Source organism: Microcaecilia unicolor, chromosome 1 (genome assembly GCF_901765095.1).
Source record: "Microcaecilia unicolor chromosome 1, aMicUni1.1, whole genome shotgun sequence".
NCBI classification, from domain to species: Eukaryota; Metazoa; Chordata; class Amphibia; order Gymnophiona; family Siphonopidae; genus Microcaecilia; species Microcaecilia unicolor.
Window position 1 is genome coordinate 736,453,569 of NC_044031.1, and position 16,246 is coordinate 736,469,814.

The window sequence follows — 16,246 nt, forward strand, 5'->3', positions numbered from 1 at the left end:
TGGTTCTCCTCTTACCTCTTACTTCGTTCTTTCAGTGTTCACTGTAGTGGATCCTCTTCAACTTCCATCCTGCTTTCTGTTGGTGTGCCTCAGGGTTCTGTCCTTTTACCCCTCCTTTTTTCCATCTATACCTCTTCCCTTGGTACCCTGATTTCATCCCATGGCTTTCAATACCATCTTTACGCTGATGACTCTCAGATCTACATCTCCACCCCTGAAATCTCAACCTCGATCCAGGACAAAATTTCAGCCTGCTTGTCCGACATTGCTGCTTGGATGTCTCAACGCCATCTAAAGGTCAACATGACCAAAATTGAACTTCTCATTTTTCCCCCTAAACCCACCTCCCCTCTTCCCCCTTTCTCTATCTCTGTTAATGGCTCTCACATCCTCCCTGTCCCCTCAGCTCGTAACCTTGGAGTCATCTTTGATTCCTCTCTCTCTCCTTCTCTGCACATATTCAACAGATCGCCAAAACCTGTCGTTTATCTACAATATTAGCAAAAGTCACCCCTTCCTTTCTGAATACGCTGCCAGAACCCTTATCCACACCCTTGTCACCTCTCACTTGGACTATTGCAATTTACTTCTCACTGGTCTTCCGCTCAGCCATATCTCTCCTCTCCAATCTGTCCAAAATTCTGCGGCACGACTTATTTTCCACCAGAATCGCTATACCCACACTAGCCCACTCCTCAAGTCACTTCACCAGCTCCCTGTCCGCTTCTGCATTCAGTTTAAACTTCTCATACTGACCTTTAAATGCATCCACTCTACAGCCACCATTACCTCTCCACTCTCATCTCTTCCTACATTCCTCCCCGTGAATTCCGCTCACTGGACAAATCTCTCTTGTTGTCCCCCTTCTCCTCCACTGCTAACTCCAGGCTTCGCTCCTTTTCTCTCGCGGCACTTTATGCCTGGAATAGACTTCCTGGACCTATACGTCTAGCTCCATTTCTACCTGTTTTCAAATCTATGCTGAAAGCCCACCTTTTCACTGCTGCTTTTTAGCTCCTAGCCACTACTCAATTGCCCTCCCCTTGTCACTTCCTTCCTTCTCACCCATTACTTCCCTCACCCGTTAACTGTCTTCTCTGTCTGTATTATCAAGACTGTAAGCTCTTTTGAGCATGGACTGTCTCTTTGTATCAGGTGTTCAGTGCTGCGTGCGTCTGGTAGCACTATACAAATGCTAATAATAATAATGATTTTTGCAAAAACACCAAAAATAGGGTATTTTTAGCTCACTTTTACAAAAAAAGACCTTCTGGAAACTCTTTTTAATCATTTTCATTAGAAAGAGCATGTTTCAACCTCCTTAAAAAAGTAGGGTTGGTTTTTCATTGCTGGCATATAAGGCTCTAGAAATAGGGACAAAGTTGAGGACGTTGCTATCGCAAAGTCATATACTTCAACATGCATTTTTCTATATTGTGTCGTTTTCTTTCCATTTCTGCTGAAATTTAAAGTGTATAATTCATTTTTTGTATGCTATATGAATCTGTTAGTCTACTAGCGGTGCTTCTGTACTAAACACCCACTCTCTGCCCCCATAGACGCCTTCTCCCAGAAAGGCAAAAAGTATTTTTTAGCATGTGGTTTGCGTGCACATATTCGGAACTTACCACGGGACACCTCAGCACGACCCACAGTATGCCCTTTTAAGCTGCAGTAAGCACCAGCTAGTGCTTACCGCAACTTAGTAAAAGGAGGCCTAAATCTTGACTTCAGCTGGGCCTTCTATAACTACTATTTCAGTAAAGCTCTGCACCTTAATATCATCAGTTGGCTGGTAAGCAATATTTTTCTTCTTGAGTCTCTCCGCTTCTCGGTGCTCCTCCCTTGCCTGAACTGACTCCCAAGACTGGTCAAAAATTCGGTTCACTATTTTCACAATCATCCTATATGGCTGTGGCAGGCAATCAAGGGCTTGATCTGGATCTTGCAGAAAGAAATCTTCCTCTTCCGTTTTAGACCAGTCCTTTTCAGAAGGACTCTGGATGTTTAGTGTTCTCTTTCTGATGTACACAGGCATCCTGCTGTTTTCAACAGTAATCTTCACAATGCTGATATTCTTTCCTGGAATCACAGTTTGGGCAAATATACACCAGATAAAATCAGCAGTTATCAAAAGTGTTCACTGAAGACTGGGAATGCAAATACCTAGGAAAATAATGGAAAAAGGTGGTTCACTATCAGGCTCATATTCAAAAGAGAAGGACACCCATCTTTCGACACAAATTGGAAGATGGGTGTCCTTATCCCAGGGTCGTCCAAATCGGTATAATCGAAAGCCGATTTTGGACGTCCCCAACTGCTTTCCGTCGCAGGGACAGCCAAAGTTCAAGGGGGTGTATCGGAGGCATAGTGAAGGCTGGACTTGGGCGTGCCTAACACATGGACGTCCTTGACCCATAATGGGAAAAAAAGGGCTTCCCTGACGAGCACTTGGACAACTTTATCTGGTCCTGTTTTTCTTACAACCAAGGCACAAAAAGGTGCCCGGAATGACCAGATGACCACAGGAGAGAATTGGGGATGACCTCCCCTTACTTCCCCAGTGGTCACTAACCCCCTCCCATTCTCAAAAACATCTTTAAAAATATGTCCTGTCAGACTCAGGTCCATCACAGCAGTATGCAGGTCCCTGGAGCAGTTTTAGTGGGTGCAGTGCACTTCAAGCAGGCGGACCCAGGCCCATACCCCTCCCTACCTGTTACGTTTGTGGAGGAAACAGTGAACCCTCCAAAACCCACCACAAACCCACTACAACCACATCTAGGTGTCCCCCTTAACCAATAAGCGCTATGGTAATGGTATACAGTTGTGGGTAGTGGGGTTTGGGGGGGCGGGGCTCAGCAAACAAGGTAAGGGAGCTATGTACCTGGGAGCAATTTATGAAGTCCTTTGCAGTGCCCCCTAGGGTGCCCGGTTGGTGTCCTGGCATGTCAGGGGAACCAGTGCACTACAAATGTTGGCTCCTCCCACGACCAAAGGCTTGCACTTGGTCGTTTCTGAGATGGTCGTCCTTGGTTTCCATTATCGCCAAAACACAGAAACGACCAAGTCTAGGGACGACCATGTCTAAGGACGACCTAAATTTCAAGATTTGGACGTCCCTGACCGTATTATTGAAACAAAAGATGGACATCCATCTTGTTTCGATAATACGGGTTTCCCCGCCCCTCCATCTGGACGTTTTGCGAGGACGTCCTCAACAAAACTTGGGTGTCCCTTTCGATTATGCCCCTCTATATTAGCAAAACAGTCACATTTGAACTTTGGTGTCACCTACACATTGTGAATGTGCTTCAAATGGGCTTTCTCTGACAGAATTTGGGAACAGTTTCTCTGATCACCTTTCCTCACCCATCCCACTAATCTGATTAAAATACCTCTGTGCCCAGCATTTTCATTTATTTAAGGACATGATACGAATAGCCATACTAGGTCAGAAAAATGGTCCATCTAGCCCAGCATCTTGCTTTCTACAGTGGCCAATCCAGGCCACAAGTACCTGGCAGAAATCCAATTAGTAGCAATATTCCATGTTACCAATCTCAGAGCAAACATATACACCAAACAGAGTTCACAATTGGGAAGACTATATATATATATATATATATATATAGTCTTCCCAATTGTACACTTCCCAATTTATACACTTATATTTTTACAGTACATTATATATATATATATATATATATATATATAATGTACTGTAAAAATATAAGTGTATAAAACTTTGGTGAGCTTTAATCTAAAAATGGGTTAGTAAACTTAAACCTTTTGGAAAAGAAAAGGCATGAATTAGGGGATTTGGAAAACGACTCCACACATTCTTGAGTATTACAAATTATCTAGTAAATAATACTTATCTCCTGCACTTCTCACCTGCTGGACCCGCTGGAGTCGCCCGTTGTCACGTCGCCATAGTAACCATCGCCGGAAGGAGCTCCCCCCCGAGTGTCCGGGGCCGGGCGGAAACTAGAGCCTGAAGGACCGTTCCGAACGGAAAGTTAAATAAATTTAAAAAAAAAAAACGCAGCGAAGTTTCGTTTGGCCTCATCTTCAGGGATCGTCTTTCATCACTTATGAGATTTTCCGAAGAAGGTTGCTGTGGTATGGCATTTTTACTTCTAGGCGTCCTGTTTTCGTCCTTTCTGGGTGTTTGTTGGTTTCTCAGTGACCGTAGAATCAGAATCTGGGCTTTGCACATTGTGATTTTATGCTATTTAATAAGATCTCTCTCTTTTTTTTCTTTTTTACTGCTAAATATTTTACTTTAGCAACATCTGTAACTTGTCATCATGCCAATAAAGTTATCTGAAGACTCCAGCTGCGGCCGGAAGTGCATTTCCCTCATCAGGATTCAGGCACAGTTAGACAGATTACGAAAAGCCTCGTTATTAATTAGTCTAAGACTCCTCCTGTCCTCGCGAGCCAGCCAGTCCGGCACCGGAAACAGCCGAAAAAAAAGTGGTGCGGGGAGCCCACCTGTACCATGGAGCGCTTTGTAAGGTTCACGAACCAGAGCCAAGGACGGGACCGGCTCTTCAGGTGAGCTGGGCGGGGGAGGACAGAGTACGAAAGACAAAAAAAAGATGAGTTCTGATGAGATGAGAGGGTGATGGTACAGCCAATCGACCTGAACGCAAGAGTGGCACTACTTGCAATCGCCCACAGTACAGGTCAGAATCAGAAAACGACCGATATGATGATGACTTAAGAGAAAGAAGAAAAGAGGGGGAGAGAAAAAAAAAACAGCCTGCAAAACTAATGAAGATATTTAAAAAAGAAAACGGCGAGATTCGTGGAACAGTCATTGGGAAATCTTCAGTGTCTGAAGTTTTATTGCTATTAATTATGTTTACAGAAACAAAGCTAACCTATTGTAGCATGAACGTTCCTTTAGCTATGATGGGGGTTAAGCCTCAAATTTAAGATTGGTGCTTATTTTAGAAGGGCTGTTTGCCTTTTAGACATGTATAAACCAGAATTTACACATTTATATTGCATAACTTTAATAATGGTCTATGGACTTTTTCCTTAGGAAGCCGTCCAAACCTTTTTAAAACTCTGCTAAGCTAACCGCCTTTACCACATTCTCTGGCAACGAATTCCAGAGTTTAATTACACGTTGAGTGAAGAAAACTTTTCTGTGATCCATTTTAAATTTATGACATTGTAGCTTCATCGCATGCTCCCTATAGTCCTAGTATTTTTGGAAAGCGTAAACTAACGCTTCACATCTACCTGTTCCACTCCAGAAGGATGCTAAGCTGCATAGAGAGGGGTATAACCAGCGGCAGAAAGGAGGTGTTGATGCCTTTCTACAAGTCATTGGTGAGGCCTCACTTGGAGTATTGAGTTCTGTTTTGGAGGCCGTATCTTGCTGAAGATGTAAAAAGACTGGAAGCAGTGCAAAGAAAAGCGACAAAAATGGTATTTGTTTTGCATTGCAAACCGTACAAGGAGAGACTTGCCAACCTGAACACGTATACCTTAGAGGAAAGGAGAAACAGGGGTGACATAATACAGACATTCAAATATTTGAAAGGTATTAATCCACAAACAAACCTTTTCCGGAGACGGGAAGGTGGTAGAACTAGAGGACATGAATTGAGGTTGAAGGGTGCAGACTCAGGAGTAATGTTGGGAAGTATTTTTTCACAGAAAGGGTGGTCGATACATGGAATGCCCTCCCGCGGGAGGTGGTGGAGATGAAAACGGTAATGGAATTCAAACGTGTGGGATAAACACAAAGGAATCTGTTTAGAAGGAATGGATCTACGGAATCTTAGCGGAGATTAGGTGGCAACACCAGTAATTGGAGAGTAAAACCAGTGCTGAGCGGACTTCTACGGTCTATGTCCTGATCGTGGTTGAATAGATATGGATAGGCTGGAGTGTAAATTTTAAGGGGCTTCGACATTAGCTTCAGAACTTTTAGCACAGGAACAATGCTGGGCAGACTTTTATGGTCTCTGCCCTGAGAATGGCAAGGACAAATCAAACTCAGGTATACATATAAAGTATCACATACTATGTAAAATGAGTTTATCTTGTTGGGCAGACTGGATGGACCGTACAGGTCTTTATCTGCTATCATTTACTATGTTACATTCAGACAGACTGAGATTGCCTCTGTTTTAGCAGCTTATAGAAAATGTGGGTATTTTTAATCTCTAGACTCTTTGTGGGTTGTGTGACCATTGATTTAGAGCTTGGGATTTAGGGGATTTATTTTTTGGCAAGGCTTGGAGCTCAGGTGGGGCTGTGAGGTGCTGATGGCATTGAGTTCCTTTTACTGACAGTAACTGGGAACCATCCTGCAGAAAGAAGTCACCTACAACTTAGGAGTCAAAACTTGCCAAACCATAATCCCGTATTACCTCTTCCTTTTATTGGACAAATGTAAGAATAATTCAGAGAGATTACTTTTAAGACCACATAGCCTATGTAACATAGAGGCGTGTTTTCAAAGCACTTAGACTTACAAAGTTACATAGAGGGGCATTTTCAAAAGAAACGTCTAAATCAGAATTTGGATGTTTTACAAGGACGTCCAAATTAAGAACAGGAAAGAAGGTCATTTTCAAAAAAGATGGGCATCTATCTTTTGTGTTCGAAAATACTATGGACATCCTGTGATTTGGAGGTCCATTTTTTTAAATTCTTTATTTATATGTGCAATCTATCATATCATAACATTACATCATCAAGAAACCAATTTTTCAACGTAATACAATTATCATTCCTAACATTTAACGTATCTGATAGTTTAGTCATCTTGCGTCCCTTCCCTTTACCCTCCTCCCCCCTCCCCCCTCCCCAACTTCTTTCAGATAGTTCTCCTCTTTTCAGTATTATAACACGGTTATCCTGGTCAGTTATGTGTTAAATCTCTTCTGTTCTGGGGTACAAATCTCTCATTGTCCCTTGTCACATCCAAGGTATTATTAACTGAGGAGCATCGAGCTCTACCCCAGCCTGTGATCGCCATATCTTATATTTGTCCCATATTTTTGAAAATTGAATTATTTGTCCATTACGGAACGCTGTCATTTTCGACATCTGGTACAGGTAGGACGTCCATTTTTTACGTTCATTTTCGAACAACATGTCCAAAACAGAGGAGGAGTGGCTTAATGGTTAGTGCAGCGGGCTTTGATCCTGGCAACTTGGGTTCAATTCCCACTGCTGCTCCTTGTGACTTTGGGCAAGTCAAATGCACAAGAGGCATTTTTGAATATTACATCTAAGTCTGAATTTGGACGTGTTTTGTAAAACGTCCAAAATCAGAACAGGAAAGGTCATTTTCTACAAAAAAAGGTCTCTCTTTTCCTTTTGAAAGTGCTGTTTGGGAAAATGTTTTGTGATTTGGGGGAGTAAGGGGAGGTGGTCCCTGAGTCCCTCCAGTGGTCATTTGGGGCACCACTTGTGTGGAGTAGAGGAGTAGCCTAGTGGTTAGTGCAGCAGACTTTGAACCCGGGGAAGGTCTAGCTCAAAACGTCTTAAGTTTTAGTCTTGGACGTCGTCGTTTTGTTCCATTATTGCTGAAAGACGTCCGTGTCTTAGGAACACCCAAGTCCCGCCTTGAACACGCCCCTGGCACGCCCCCTTGAGATTTGGATGTCCTTCTGACGGACCTCAGAGAAAGACGTCCAAAAAGAGGTTTTGATAATACTGATTTGGACGTTCCTGTGAGATAAACTTCCAAATGCTGACTTATGTCACTTTTTGGACGTCTGTCTCTTTTGAAAATGAGCCTGATAGTAACCTATGGAACTTTGTAAGTCTCTAAGTGCTTTGAAAATGGGCCTTTGCGGTATTAGTAGTAGTAGAGGGCAGAGGCCAAAGGAGCTGAAATCATTTTTGTAGTGGAAGCCTGGCCCTCGAAGAAGTTCTGTGGTACTACCAGCACTCCAAGTTCCCACTAACTTAGAGGTGGATGAGAGTAGGGTAAAGAAGTTGAGGAGAGGTGGACAAGGGTTTGGGTTTTAAGAAACACATATGCTCATCTCTCCAAAACAATAGCAGGCCAGAGGGGTGTGATGCATGGAGTGATACAGCTGCATCAAGCTCCCAGAGGGGGCAGCTGGTTGCATAGCATTCCTCGGGGGCCCTTTTACCAGCCTGCGGCAAAAGAGGCCGGAGCTGGCATCAGCGTGTGTTTTACACGCACTCCAAGGCCCCCTTTTACCGCAGTTGGTGAAAGGGAAGGTCTCGCTTTCCTTCAGGAAACGGCCGGGCAGCAAGTAAAGCACTTGCCGCACGGCCATTTTGGGGAGGGTACCCCTTACCACCACCCATTGGCACTGCCCAATTACCGCTGGGTACAGTCCAGCACTACAAAAATGCATTTTTGTAGCACCGAAAATGACAGTGCAGTAGGGGTGGGTAGTACTGCCGGGCTGCTGCGGTAGCCCGGCAGTACTTCCGTTATAGCGAGTGGTAAGCTCGCATTGGGCTTACTGCAGCTTAGTAAAAGGAGCCCTTAGTGATTTGCAGAAAAGGCATTGGGCTGGCAATTCTGAAGGATAATGGAAAAAGTAATATGTGGGACTTTAACTGTCTCTGCTGAGGTTGAGTTGGTTTTGTTTGTATTCACTGTGATCTGTGTTTTATATTACATTACAGTGGAGGAGTGGCCTAGTGGTTAGGGTGGTGTACTTTGGTCCTGGGGAACTGAGGAACTGAGTTCGATTCCCACTTCAGGCATAGGTAGCTCCTTGTGACTCTGGGCAAGTCACTTAACCCTCCATTGCCCCATGTAAGCCGCATTGAGCCTGCCATGAGTGGGAAAGTGCGGGGTACAAATGTAACAAAAAAAATAAAATAAAAATACATTACAATCTGTTCTTGTATTCCGCAAATACCCACTGAGTTCAAAGCGGATCACAGAAAAGAAAAACTAGTTAAAACACCTAGGACCATACAAAAGATTTTATTTTTAAACTTCTGCAAATAAAATCTAGATTGCATCAGTTTACAAGTGTCATTCACAAAAAGAGTAGTTTTTATCATTTTCCTAAATAGCATAAAATTATACTCTGTTCTTAAATTCTCTGGTAGTACATTTCAAGCTTTGGCCGCCTGATAAAAAAAGAGAGAATTAAAAAAATCTCTTTGATCTTGTCCCTTTAGGATCTGGAAAACGTAGTTAGTTCAAAGATCATAAAGAATGTTTGTTTGCAGAACACACACAAAAATCAAGAAAAATTAATCGTATAGAGAGCAGCTATTCCTTGTCAAATTTTGAAATCATGCAGCATAATTTAAACAATACTCTGGCCTCTTAGGCAAACAGTGAAGCTGAACATACAAAGGGGTCACTGTCTATCAGATTTCCTACTTGAGTAAATCAGTCTTACTGCAACATTCTGCATTGTCTGCAGTTTTTTTTAACAGGGTCTTTGTACATCCTGTAAACATTATGTTGCAATAATCTAATTTAGATAAAATCAAGGCCTGCAAAATCAATCTAAAGTGTTCTTGTATCAAAAGTTTTCTAATTCGTCTAAGTTTTTTCTCATTGTCCAGAAACAATTTCTTGATAAAATAAAATAAGGGTACTGAACAAATGATGTACTTGTGATTTCAAATGCTAGGTTACAGTCTGAAATTAACTCTAGTATTTTCAAGCTATTGCTCCCTCTGTTCTCTCTGGGGGGTTTGTGATTCTGTAACTGAACCCTTTTTCCATATTTTGCCTAGCTGAAAAACCTGTTTGGACAGATTAGGTCTGACATTCCATTTAACAATTAATGAAATATAGTGTCAAACCCAAAGAACCTCACTTACTAAGCCTGAAGGGATTAGAATTATGACAGTAATGTCATAAGCATATATAAAAAGTTTAAAAACTTTCAGATTCAAGTAGCCTCCCTAGAGAGGCCAACAGAACATTAAATGGGCACCCCATTTAATGCACACCACATCGGAGTGGAGGAGTGGCCTAGTGGTTAGGGTGGTGGACTTTGGTCCTGGGGAACTGAGGAACTGAGTTTGATTCCCGCTTCAGGCACAGGCAGCTCCTTGTGACTCTGGGCAAGTCACTTAACCCTCCATTGCCCCATGTAAGCCGCATTGAGCCTGCCATGAGTGGGAAAGTGCAGGGTACAAATGTAACAAAAATAAAATAGATACTATTGGAGATTCTACATGGAATGTTGCTATTCCACTAGCAACATTCCATGTAGAAGGCTGCGCAGGCTTCTGTTTCTGTGAGTCTGACGTACTGCACGTACGTGCAGGACGTCAGACTCACAGAAGCAGAAGCCTGCGCGGCCACATTGGTGATCTGCAAGGGCCGACTTCTACATGGAATGTTGCTAGTGGAATAGCAACATTCCATGTAGAATCTCAAATAGTAGCAACAGTGGAGGAGTGGCCTAGTGGTTAGGGTGGTGGAATTTGGTCCTGAGGAACTGAGTTCGATTCCCACTTCAGGCACAGGCAGCTCCTTGTGACTCTGGGCAAGTCACTTAACCCTCCATTGCCCCATGTAAGCCGCATTGAGCCTGCCATGAGTGGGAAAGTGCAGGGTACAAATGTAACAAAAATAAAAAAAAATCTTGCATATCAACTACCAGAGAAAGAGCCATCCATTTAATTATATAAGACCGCATCGTCAGAAAACCCTGAAACCAGGACAACACTCTGTTGGTCAGACCAGTATCACTCAGTAGACGCAGCAGTAAAGCAATAACCCCTTCTGATTGCTTTTGTAAAAAGGTGAGTAAGGAAACTTTTTTATAAATGAAAGAAAATGAATGGGCAACTTCCTGGAAGAAGTCAGGCTTACATGGCTGACAGATTAAGGACATTGAACACAGAGGGCAGTGGTAAGGATGGGGCAGACCGGATGGGCTAAATGATCCTATGCTGCTGTTCCTTGTGTGGCAGATTGTGTTTAATCAGTGTGTTGCCAGCAGAGATCTCAGTAATCATTTCGTTAATTTAGAAGTAAAGTGATCTCCCGTGATTTTTTTTTAATGTCATTTATGCCATTATCCTCATTTTTCCATTTCAGAGCTACTCAGTACACTTGCATGTTGCTTAGGTATTTATTAGAGAATAAGACTGGCAAAGAGAGAGTGCTAAGGAAGCTCAAAAATTTGGAGTCTAATATGAGTTCTGGGCGCAAATGTAAGTATGACATTTCCTACCTGACTTCCTTATGTTAGTTCACCCTTAGTTGCATTTTTTTTTTTACTTTAGTTTTTAATTTCTTTTCCACTTTTTCCATCAGTTATCAGCTAGTCTGAGGCTTTCTTTAGTCAATATAGGAGTCCAGTGCAGGATGAGGCAGGTAGTTTTAACACAGAAAAGCTGTACGATTAGAGGTCCTTTTACTAAGGTGCGCTAAATGATAAGACGCCCATAGGAATATAATGGGTGTCTTGTCTTATTAGCTCACGCTGAATCTGTTAATGCACCTTAGTAAAAGGACCCCTTAATGAGTAATCCCAACTGATTAAAATTGGATGTAAATTTACAATGGGGAACTTTGTACTGCAATTGACTTAATCTGTGGATAAAGATAAAAAGAGCTTTGCATTTCCTTACAGCTGATTCTATAACTCTCTCAAAAATGCAGATCATATACACTGATGCAGTTAAGGAAAAAATGAAACGAGGACCGTAAAAATGCTATTGACATTTGACCTCGGTTCTGTTCTGCACTGTGCTCAGAGCCTTCGGTCTGTGGTTTTGGGAGTTGTCCTAGGGCAGTGGTTCTCAATCCAGTTCTCAGGACACATCCAGCCAGTCAGGTTTTCAGGATATCCACAGTGAATTTGCATGCGCTACCTCCATTGAATGCAGATTTATCTCATGCATGTTCATTATGGATAGTGAACACCTGACTAGGTGGATGTGTCCTGAGGACTGCATTGAGAATCCGTGTCCTAGGGCATGAGTTCAAGACGCCTCTCTGTCACTGACTGTGTGGGTATGAGACTTTGAGCAAGCTGCTGAATCTCCTTTTTCCTCATGTACCCACTTGAAAATAAAGCATTTCTCGTAAGCTGGCTTTCCCAATCGAATTTTAAACTATATATGTATATTCTTGGAAAGGAACTAACATTTGTTTGTGTTCTTTTGCAGTGTTGAGACTAGGCAATATGGTACATGCAGTTGAAGCAGCAAAGAGAACTCTCCAACATCCGAGCCCCGTTCCCCGCTTTTGCTTGACGATTTCCAATGTTAACAGAGTTCTCTATTTTATCTGTGACACTGTCCTCTGGGCAAGGAGCGCTGGCCTTGTCTCAGGGATCAATAAAGAAAAATGGATTCACTGGGCGACCAGATACTATTTTTATTCACTTTTGATGAACCTGGCTAGGGATCTGTATGAAATCTTGCAAAGGATAGAACAGAACAACACCCAAGGCAAGAAGACCAGGGAGGAACTCTACAATTGTAATGACCAAGAGCAAGAGCTGCCAAGCACAGTGATTACCTTTGAATCCTCTCTATCCCTTCTTTACTACAGCCTGAAGAACCAGCCTTCTCTCTGTTTGGACATAGTAAAAAACCTTTGTGATCTCTTTGGCCCCTTGGACAAGCTGGAAATCTACAAGACCAACCAAGGATTAATTGGTCTTTGCGGTCTTCTCTCTTCCCTTGTAGGTATTCTTACCGTGTCAATTCCTCGGTTACAACTGAAGTAAAAAATGAATGAGCTTCCATTTTAAAGTATCTCTGTAAGTGGAAGACCCACTCTGAAGTTAGAGATTGGGATGCCTTTGTGTTTGTTTACATCTTCCCAAGCTTTGCTCTCGTTGCAGCTCATTTGTATGTTTTTCTAAGCAGACAAATCACAGCTGAAAATGAGTAATCAATTTTCATTGTTCAGTAACAGATTTTTATAAAAAACTGAGCTGATCTGACCTTTCATTTTTAGCACATGAGTTTTAGCACTGAGGAGACTGTAGAAATCAGTAAGCTGCTGTCATGCTTCAACATCTTCAAATGTGCCTGTGATCTGTTTCAGAAAAGCCATATTTTTTACCATTCATTCTTTTTCTGTATCGCCTTTCCTTAACAGCAGAAACAAACTTAGCTTTAATAACATGATTGCACTAATGGATACATGAAAAGGTGAGGTTAAGCCTGAAGAGAGACATCATCAAGAGTTCACACGTCTCCTTCTCAAACAACGAAGGAGACGTGTGGATGGATTGAAAGTTTTATTGCAAAAACATGAATTCGACTCAACACAGAAGCTGTGTTTCGGCGCCTGAGCACCTGCTTCACGGCTTCTGTGTCGAGTCGAATTTGATGTTTTTGCAATAAAACTTTCAATCCATCCACACGTCTCCTTCGTTGTTTGAGAAGAGCCGTCTTCCCCTACTCCTTTTTTGGGCTTTTTTTTTCTGTGACAAATGAGAGTATGAATGTAGAAGTTTAATTATCACAAAATTGTAGAAAAGAACATGGAAAAAATAACAAACAATAAATGAAAAGTAGCAAAATACAGTATTTATTTATTGCATTTGTATCCCACATTTTCCCACATATTTGCAGGCTCTATGTGGCTTACGTTGCTCCGTCATGGTGTCACCATGAATGAATAAACATATACAATTGTAATTACATAAGAAACGGGAAATATGGTGTATGAGAGTAACATGTATAGAGAACATTCATGGAATAACATATGATACGGTGCTGTACTAAAGTTCAGGTGATGGGTTATTATGGTATGTTCTGTTAAAGATGTGGGTCTTCAAGGATTTCCGAAAGTTAATTAGGTCATGCATTTTTTTCATAGTAGTTGGCTGTGCATTCCATAGCTGCGTCCCTATATAGGAAAAACTGGATGCATGTGTCCATTTATATTTTAGTCCTTTGCAGCTTGGGAAGTGGAGATTTAGAAATGTTCGAGATGATTTATTGGAGTTCCTAAGTGGTAGATCTATGAGCTCTGACATATAGACCGGTGCATCTCCATGAATGATTTTGTGAATCAAGGTACAGATCTTGAACATAATGCGTTCCTTGATTGGGAGCCGGTGCAGTTTCTCTCTAAGGGGTGAAGCACTTTCGTATTTTGCTTTACCAAATATGAGTCTGGCTGCAGTATTTTGGGCTGTCTGAAGTCTCTTGATGACTTGGTCCTTACAGCCAGCGTATAGAGCATTGCAATAGTCTAAGTGACTTAACACCATTGACTGCACCAGGCTGCGAAACATATCTCTTCAGAATAGAGGTTTTACTCTCTTAAATTTCCACATTGAATGGAACATTTTCTTTGTGGTATTCTTCACATGACTTTCCAATGTAAGATTTCGGTCAATAGTAACTCCAAGAATTTTCAAGCTATCCGAAATGGGAATCAACATGGAACATGTATTTTAGATAATGATGAAGAAGAAAACAAAAGATAAAGCTGCTAAAGGGTTAATGCGTGGATAGCGCGTGCCAAATCAACACTACCGCAGGGATAGCACGGGCACTTGGCGGTAAAGTTGGTGCGTGCTGTTTCCCACAGTAGAAAATAATTTTCTGTTTTCTACCGTGGGGGGGGGAGGGGCATTCTGGGCGGTAATTAGCAGCGTGCCCACATTGCTACGCACTACCTAATTACGGCACGAGTAGCGCATGAGCCCTTTCTGCTAAGTAAATAGGTGGCAGTAAGGGCTCAGGCAGTAAATAGGCGCACGCTACTTTTAATATTAGCGCACGGCCATTTACTGCCCCATTATAAAAGGCATTTTTATCCTCCACGGTAAAAAGTGGCCCAGCGCGCGCCAATTTAATGTGTCGAAACTAACACAGGCCACATTTTACTGCAGCTTAGTAAAAGGGGCCCATCAGTTTTTTTTTACTTCACTCTTAACCTCTCCTCTCCTTTTTAGTGTATCCTTTAATGTCCATCCAGCAATGTAGGTATCAAAGGTTTATCAATACCACAAGTCTCTTTTGAGTGCCTGACTCAAGTTACCCATCATGGTAAAGTTTTATTTTATTTATTTATTTTTGTTACATTTGTACCCCACGCTTTCCCACTCATGGCAGGCTCAATGCGGCTTACATGGGGCAATGTGGCCGCGCAGGCTTCTGTGAGTCTGACGTCCTGCACATACAGAAACAGAAGCCTGCGCAGCCTTCTACATGGAATGTTGCTAGTGGAATAGCAACATTCCATGTAGAATGTCCAATAGTAGCAACATTCCATGTAGAATCTCCAATAGTAGCAACATTCCATGTAGAATCTCCAATAGTATCTATTTTATTTTTGTTACATTTGTACCCTGCGCTTTCCCACTCATGGCAGGCTCAATGCGGCTTACATGGGGCAATGGAGGGTTAAGTGACTTGCCCAGAGTCACAAGGAGCTGCCTGTGCTTGAGGTGGGAATCGAACTCAGTTCCTCAGGACCACTAGCAACGTTCCATGTAGAAGTCGGCCCTTGCAGATCACCAATGTGTCCGCGCAGGCTTCTGCTTCTGTGAGTCTGACGTCCTGCACGTACGTACGTATGTGCAGGACGTCAGACTCACAGAAACAGCAGCCTTCTACATGGAATGTTGCTAGTGGAATAGCAACATTCCATGTAGAATCTCCAATAGTATCTATTTTATTTTTGTTACATTTGTACCCTGCGCATTCCCACTCATGGCAGGCTCAATGTGGCTTACATGGGGCAATGGAGGGTTAAGTGACTTGCCCAGAGTCACAAGGTGCTGCCTGTGCCTGAAGTGGGAATCGAACTCAGTTCCCCAGGACCAAAGTCCACCACCCTAACCACTAGGCCACTCCTCCACTCACTAATATGAAATAGTAGAATTTGCCGTAGATCAAGGTTTTCTTTAATTAAATAATGAGATGTTATAATATAGCTGTTAAGTTGTTTAAAAGCCACACAAATTACATTTTCTCAGATTTAGTTTGAATGCTGTCTTAAATGTTCTAACTCCTACAGTGTATGTATACTGTATGTCATTTGCATCTTTTGAAGAGTTTGTCATTTTTACATAGAAAAAGAGCATTTTAAAATGTAATTTAACAATTTACTGAAAACTGAGCCTTGTAAAAAAAAAAATTAGGTGAAATATGTGGACAAATTGTCAGTGGCCTATTTGAATTTGTACTGACCTAGTCTAAACTGTCATAATTTTCCTCTTTAGTTATTAGCTCAGTTTGACCTGTGCTATTTATCCATGCTGTTAGTATAGAAATAATAACACTGGACTTTTTAAAAATGTTATGTCATATGTGGGATGTTTAT

At 42.0% G+C, this 16,246-nt stretch overlaps 2 protein-coding genes across 4 annotated transcripts in view; one reads left to right on the top strand and one right to left on the bottom strand.

Annotated features, from left to right (window-relative positions):
- Positions 1–4,063, bottom strand: part of WDR93 (WD repeat domain 93) — a 132,589-nt gene extending 128,526 nt beyond the window's left edge. For both annotated transcript variants that reach the window (XM_030189687.1, XM_030189686.1), the window contains exons 1-2: positions 3,898–4,063; positions 1,775–2,166 (exon numbers count right to left, since the gene is read on the bottom strand). In XM_030189687.1, the coding sequence (XP_030045547.1) occupies positions 1,775–2,038 (264 nt within the window). In that variant the 5' untranslated portion in view covers positions 2,039–2,166; positions 3,898–4,063. The remainder of the gene's footprint in view (positions 1–1,774; positions 2,167–3,897) is intronic.
- On the top strand, positions 4,058–13,990 carry PEX11A (peroxisomal biogenesis factor 11 alpha). 2 transcript variants are annotated; one of them, XM_030189688.1, is made up of 3 exons: positions 4,058–4,563; positions 11,042–11,157; positions 12,118–13,990. In XM_030189688.1, the coding sequence occupies exons 1-3, from the start codon at positions 4,508–4,510 to the stop codon at positions 12,681–12,683; spliced, it is 738 nt and encodes a 245-aa protein (XP_030045548.1). In that variant the 5' UTR covers positions 4,058–4,507; the 3' UTR covers positions 12,684–13,990. The 2 variants fall into 2 exon arrangements, with proteins under 2 accessions (XP_030045548.1, XP_030045549.1); XM_030189689.1 differs by having other exon boundaries at positions 4,352–4,694.
- The last annotated feature ends 2,256 nt before the right edge of the window (positions 13,991–16,246 follow it).

Excerpts from the sequence above, each read along its gene's own strand:
- PEX11A (XM_030189688.1), top strand. The coding sequence starts at position 4,508 with ATGGAGCGCTTTGTAAGGTTCACGAACCAGAGCCAAGGACGGGACCGG. Across the intron at positions 4,564-11,041 it reads GGACGGGACCGGCTCTTCAG|AGCTACTCAGTACACTTGCA; the intron begins GTGAGCTGGGCG and ends TTTCCATTTCAG. Across the intron at positions 11,158-12,117 it reads TATGAGTTCTGGGCGCAAAT|TGTTGAGACTAGGCAATATG; the intron begins GTAAGTATGACA and ends GTTCTTTTGCAG.